The 6,835-nt window shown below is 35.2% G+C and overlaps 1 protein-coding gene across 1 annotated transcript; it reads right to left on the bottom strand.

Moving 5' to 3' along the window:
* Positions 1 to 1,696: 1,696 nt before the first annotated feature.
* Positions 1,697 to 6,082, bottom strand: LOC133692617 (nitrate reductase [NADH]-like). Its single transcript, XM_062113692.1, has 4 exons — positions 4,940 to 6,082; positions 4,657 to 4,797; positions 3,889 to 4,121; positions 1,697 to 3,236 (listed from the first exon to the last, which is right to left on the bottom strand). The coding sequence occupies exons 1-4, from the start codon at positions 5,949 to 5,951 to the stop codon at positions 1,896 to 1,898; spliced, it is 2,727 nt and encodes a 908-aa protein (XP_061969676.1). The 5' UTR covers positions 5,952 to 6,082; the 3' UTR covers positions 1,697 to 1,895.
* Positions 6,083 to 6,835: the final 753 nt, after the last annotated feature.

Below are 6,835 nucleotides of genomic sequence, written 5' to 3'. Positions count from 1 at the left end.
TCTACAAGTAGAATAATTATTTTACTGGCAATGATTAAAGAATTCTTATGAAATAACAAAATTACCCCCAAGCTTTTTAAATTTTGTTAATAATAACATGGTATCAAGCAAGTTGGGACTGATAGAAAAAAATATATAAGCAAGTTGATGCGTAAAGGCGCACCCAGATGGACATGTTAAGTTTTTTTTTTTTTTTTTTTTTGGAGAGAGGCAAATAAATTTCTAAATCTTTCATTATTTGTTTAATTTGGTCTTCCTCTAAGTTGCAGGTGCGCAAATCTTTTAATAACACGTTATATCAGGTATAAAGCAGAAACATATAGGGCTTTTCATTTAGCTATTTTTGCTGTGTGTTTTTTTATAAATCATTATAGATTAAAATAGTTGATTTTTATATAAAAATTTTAATTTAGTTTTTAAACTTTATTTTTTAAATAATTAAGCTTTTTTAACTTAAATTTGCATTCAGTTGCATATATTTTTAGAAGAAAAGGCTGGATTAAAAGTTAAATAATCCAAATGAAAATGACAAGTAGCATGTGTGATGACTTTGAGTGTCATGCAAAAAGTTTACTTTAACTTTAATCTCTTATCTTTTTTTTGTTTATAAGTAAATGATCTTTTTAGTTTTTAAAAATTAAATTTTAATATCAAAGTTTATTTTTTTTATTCTTCCATTTTTTTTTTATGTTAGAGAAGAGAAAAAAACTTATTAGATTTTAGCTTAAATAGAGAGTTGTTATTTTTACTTATTTCAACCATTAAAATAGTTGAAATTAGTGTTAATTAATGGTTTATAAAAGAGTTTTATAATAGTTGTTTTAAGCCTTGATTTTTTTTAAAAAGCAAATTTAAATAGAAGAAGAAAAAAATTATATGTTATGATTTTGTGATTTGAGTTATTTTTAGGGTTGTTAAATTAGTTTCTAGAATTGATTTTTAAATGTTTTTGGCTTTAAATGAGTCAAAATAGTTTTGATGGGTTAAAATTATTTTATATATATATATATATATATATATATATATATATATATATATATATATATGATAATGAGATGCGCATCTCCTTTACCATCAAAGCAACATTTCCTTTCATTTGCTAATGAGGGAAGCTTTATTGGTATTGATTCTCCTACAAAGCCACCGTAAATCCCATCCTTGACAAATTAACATGTCAAGCTGTCATTGGTTGCCTTTTATTTTCACTGTGCTGTTTAGGATAGCCAGGAAAACACATCGGTACGTACTTGTATGATTTAGTGTGTTTGTGATTGTGTGTTGAAAGAGTATTTAAAAAAAGTTAAACTTTTTTTTATTTTATTTTTGATTTTAAATTAATATATTTCTAATGTTTTTAGATATTTTGATGTGTTGTTGTTAAAAATAATTTTTAAAAAATAAAAAATATATTATTTTAAAATAAAAAATAACATTCTCAAACATGCTCCAGTTGACACGGTAGAAAGAACGAACGGGAAGAAGCAGACAGAGCAAAGGCCTCCCCGTCGCCTTCCGTCCGCTCTTCCTGAAGTGAGCGGATTGCAATCAGAGCATGTCCCTGCATCTGAAAATGAGGTGTGAAGAAGTACCATTACAAGGTATGTTCAAGAACTCGGAATATTTAGACAAATATAATTATAATGATATCCAACAAATTAAAACTACATGCATGGAGAAATTTTGTGCAGTAAGGTCATTACAATAATGAATTATAACCTTTGATTTATGCCACGGAGAAGTACTCTATACACAGAGCAATTAAGCTTCAACTTGATAATAATACATGGAAAATAGCCCTCATTTCATTTACAAGTGAAAGGATTAACCAAGTAACAAACCATGCTAATATGGACGTACAGTTTCATATTATTTTGAAGACACCCCTTCTCTCTTTCCTAGAAAACTAGTAAGGAATTCTTGATATCGTAGTTCATTTTCTCTAAATTTGGCTGCACAGCAAATTGAATCATCGGCGGAGGACCACAAGCCAGAGCCAGAGCATCACTTGATCCTTCCGGAACATGCTCGCGCAGGATGCTCTCTGTAACGAACCCAGTACTGTACAGCCAGCCTTCCTTGATAGACTCTTGAACCACGTACCACACCTTTAATCTCTCGTGTTCCTTCACCCAAGAATCAAGCTCGTCCCTCAGCAGAATATCGTCCTCGGTGCGGTTCGCATACACCACATACATCTCAGTATCGTCTTCTGGGTCTTTCAAAATAGCTTGAATCACTTGATAAATCGGTGTGATACCTGTACCACCTGCTAACATAGCCAGTTTCTTTGCAAACTTGGGTTTGCCATGAACCATGAAGTTGCCGCGACCAGCATATTCAATGTGACCCAATGGACCCTTCACGTCTACCACAGACCCCAGCGATAACGAGTCAAGGTACTGTGACATCTGCCCTCCATTAGGGAACTTTGGATGCACGCCTTTAAAATAAACTTTAATCACAAGATCAAAAAACCCCACCGCATCAATGGTGCTGGCTGGCGTATAAGCTCGCATGCACAGCTTATCATCGATGGTAGCGGATAAAAAAATGTGCTTCCCTACTGGCAACCCCAGTACTTGATCCTCTGATGGCAATGCAAATCGAAAAAGACGCACATCATGAGAGAGAATTTCCTTCTTCACTAGCTTGCATTGGATTTTTTCACGCGGGACAAGTGCAACATTTCTTGCTGGGGCAATTTCTTTGATAGGAGCCAAATTCATCTGTGCTATATTGGACGCACCATGCATTGAGCTACTAGGCGAAGACGCGTTCGAGTCAGATGTGTAAGCGGTTGAATTGACCAATTCTCCAATCCGATAACCCTCAAGCATCTTCTTGGCTTTATCAGAGTGTATGGCATCGAATTCTTCAGTGCAATCAGTACCGGCATTGATTAAAATGCTATCGGTGCCACCGGGATGGTCTTTAAGGAAGCGAGTGCAATCATAGACATGACCATGAACAATTATCCACGCCGATTCAGCTGAATTATGTTTTTTTACGTCAGCCAAGGAAAAAGCTTTTGATGAAGTGTTCATGAAGGGTGTTGAAACACTTTTCTTCAGAGTTCGGATATTCTCCGATGAATTCTCTAGGTGCCTTTCCTTAGCCATCCACCCACCAGACTGGTTGCCCGGAACGGTGGGGTGCTCGAACACGATTCCAATCTCACCCTTGTGACGTTTGCAGACATTTGTTTTAACCCGGAACCAGCAGTTGTTCATCATTCCCTGTTCATCATAATGGTACCATGTTTAAATACACGTTAGGGCTAAACTTATGTTTGCAATACACTTCAAGCCAATGAATATCTGTGACAATATAAATCGATTTTTAACCTCGGTAAAAGTATTTGTCATTAATATTCAATTTCATACAAGCCCTTGTCCGGAGGACTTCTTGCACCAGCTCTTAAAGAGAAAAGAGCTAGCATTTAAGACAGTAACTGAGTATAAATAATTAAATCTTATATTCTTTAGTTTAGCTAATATTCAAGACAGCAAATATTTTTTTATAAGAAGAGTTCCAAAGAGCAAAAACAATAACATAAAATCACGTTGACAATTCAGCCTAGATAAAGATGTTTGTATAAAGGGAGATATCCTATTCTCGCATGAAAATAACCGGTGAGCTCAAGAACACGCCACCCCACAAATTTAATTTCTGGAGCTGTCGGCTTTGAACGCTGTACGTCAGAAATTCAAGCTAAAGGCACCAACTTGAGAATTATGTCGCTTTCGGAGGAAATTCAAGTTTTCAATTGACACATTATTTAACTAAAAGTTGACAATTTTGATTTTGACCAGATTCACATAATTACAGGTGGATGTGTTTGAAAGTCAAGAACACAAGTTGATAGGACATGCATGCATGCATACATACCATGACATTCCAATTGAGCTTCTCCGGCTGTGTGTTGAGGGTTTCATCCCAGGCCCGGACTGCAATCTCCTTGGCTCCAAGTAGCTCCAGTATCTCCACCTCCAGGGACCAGAAGCACCAACACCAGTATTTGCCATACTTGTTGGGCTTCTCTGGGTGGTCCAAGTTACAGACCCGCCACGTTTCTCCACCGTCCAAAGTCACCTCAGCACGCGTCACTTTCTTACCGCCGCCTTAATTTACAAAAAATTGCAAGTGAGACAAGAAGATTACTTTCAGTACAAGAACTCTTCTTAAGTTCTAAAAGAGGAGAGGCATACAGAGTATCCCATTTCAATAATTTGAGATAATAGATAAAATTTAAAAATATAATTTATATTATTTTTTAATATATATTTTTAAATAAAAATTATTTGGATTTGAAATTTGTATAAACTCGCATTATCTTGTATTTAATTTTTATTAAATAAATAAAAATAGTGAAATTCAAATCCGTGACCATTTAGTTATCAAAACTATATCATTTTGAAAAATCAATTTAATTTAATAACTTAAATTATTAAATAAATTTTTAAAATATAATTTATATTATTTGAGAGATTTTCTTATAAAAGAAGAAGTCTAAAATCGTAATGGAATTATCTTTCAATTCACTGGATGCGTACCAAAAGAAAAGTCTAAAATCGACAGATATATTTATTTATATCCCCCCACTTAAATTAAAAACAAAGAATTATCTTTCAAGAAGAAAGTAAAGTAAAAACTCACCGGAATATGCGTATCCCTTCAGCGTGAACGGGCTCTGAGTTGTCCATGAGTTAATCGGCAATATCTCTTCGTGAGAAGGCGTTGTGATCGCGGAATTTATATTGAGCTCATTGATGATATACTCTGTCTTATACCACCAGGCTACACATTGCAAAACAACAAAGGTAGCATATATAATCGTTGTCACTACTATTCACATGCCCCTTAAATTTCATGACGTACCATATATTCATATTGACATATGCTATTATTATATCATATCATATCATATCATGTTACGTACCTTCGGCATTAGCTAGCTCTGTATCAACATGCGAGGGCAGTACTCTGTTGTCCATGTAGTGATAGTAACTATCTGACTCTTTAGCGGTAACAATTATTCTCTTTAACCATTTTACCATGCGCCCACCAATGAAACCTGGTATGATCATCCTCACCGGAAACCCATGGTCCGGCGCCAAGAGCTCACCGTTTTGCATATAGGCTAAAATAATATCACGAGATGGATCCAAAGCAACCTCTTTCTTGATACTAGTCCCGTACTTTGATCCACCGCCACCTGGCAGGTCCTCAGCACCTTCGAAACAAACATTGAGGGCTCCATTTTTACGGCTGTAGATCCCACACTTCTTGAGCAGCAAATGCAATGGCACGCCACGCCACACTGAAGTAGACAACCCCGCAGCACCCCAGTTGAACCCAACTGTCTGTTTCACCATGTTTTGCTCTTTGCGTCTGTTACCTGCGCAAACTAGAGTGACAGGGAGTTCACGAGCTGGGAATTCGTTGACTAGCTGCTCCATGGTGAAACGGGCTGGCCTTTTAACCAGACCGCAAACCTCGACAGTCCAGTCTTGCCACGTGGCCATTGGAACAGGACCATGGTTGCGAACATAGTGAAGTGGGACCGGTGTAATGAACCCGTGGTGCATGAGACGAACCAATGGCGGTTCAGAGTTGAAGGGATGTTTCCCTGTAAGACGGACCATGGAAGGGTTGCGTTCGATCCACTTATCAGCCGTTCCTTCATCTCGTGGATCAAAAATCGACGGCTCTAATTCACTGTTACCTTTGCGGATCAGATCGTTATAATCAGCTTCATCTTCACTTGAAGAGTCTTCTTCCTCCAATGTTGGAACTGGTTTCTGGTTGTACCGATTAAAGTCTTGGTTCGAGAAGTTCAACGTCCGAACCGGAGAGTTGGGCCGGTGGTTTGAAACGGATTTGAAGGGACGAGCCACCCCGTTTAAAGTGGGTTCGAGGTGGAATTGACGGTTGTCGACCGAGGCTCCCATTAGTATCGCCTAATAAATAAGGAAAGATATGTGAAAGAAAATGAAAAGAAAGAAAGGTTTTGTTAAAACTTTTCTTTCTTTTCTTCTTCCTGTGATTTCTCTGTTTGGTTTCAAGGTGAGAATGAAGTTGCATTTGGTCAGGACTTTATAGGCCTCGTTGTGGTTTGAAGTTTGAAGTAGAAAAGTGTCAGAAAAAACGGGGCCATGATTACGTTTGTAGACAGTGACTTTATAGTTGTTATTTTACTATCTTTTATTATCATGTTTATTTTTTAAAAAACAATTATTTAAAAATATTTTAAAATAATATTTTTTTAATTTTTAAAAATTATTTTTAATATCAATCTTTCAAAACAATACAAAATAAGAAAAAAAAATTTAAAAAAAAATTGAAAAACCTTGAAAACATTGTTTTTACCTAAAAACAACATGAAAGATGATATAAATTGAGTTATACAAAAACATTTTTAGTGAGAAAATGGAAAAATAAATTTGATGGTGACGGCTACATGGACTAGAGCTAGCTGTGGCTCGAGAGGTTGGCATGGACGTAGAGACCAGGGTTTTGGCTAGAGCCACACATATAACAGGTGACAACAGCTGTTAAAAAATATCTTTCGCTTCTAATTTTGTTCTGCATCCAGCTAGTATTTATAGTTATAGTTTAAAAAATTATTTTTAGTTACAATTTTAAAAAATATATATTTAGTTACAATTATTATTATGAGATAACTCTTTGTATATAAAATAAATAAAATAATATATTTAAACTTCTATAAAATTAAGGTTTGGAACACAATTATATATAAAATCAGTTAAAAAAAAACTATTTAGTTAACATCTATGTAATTAAATAAAAAAATTATCACAATATCAAATACTTT

The sequence above is a fragment of the Populus nigra genome, chromosome 4 (assembly GCF_951802175.1).
Source record: "Populus nigra chromosome 4, ddPopNigr1.1, whole genome shotgun sequence".
Lineage (NCBI taxonomy): Eukaryota > Viridiplantae > Streptophyta > Magnoliopsida > Malpighiales > Salicaceae > Populus > Populus nigra.
Note: the sequence above shows the minus strand (reverse complement) of the source record. Positions and strands in the feature narration are given on the sequence as shown.

What these genes read in the sequence shown, in the direction of transcription:
- LOC133692617 (XM_062113692.1), bottom strand. Translation starts at nt 5,951, where the DNA reads ATGGGAGCCTCGGTCGACAACCGTCAATTCCACCTCGAACCCACTTTA. An exon ending in AGAGCTAGCTAATGCCGAAG is followed by an intron (nt 4,798 to 4,939) that starts GTACGTAACATG and finishes TGCAATGTGTAG; the next exon opens with CCTGGTGGTATAAGACAGAG. An exon ending in GAAGGGATACGCATATTCCG is followed by an intron (nt 4,122 to 4,656) that starts GTGAGTTTTTAC and finishes TTGTAAATTAAG; the next exon opens with GCGGCGGTAAGAAAGTGACG.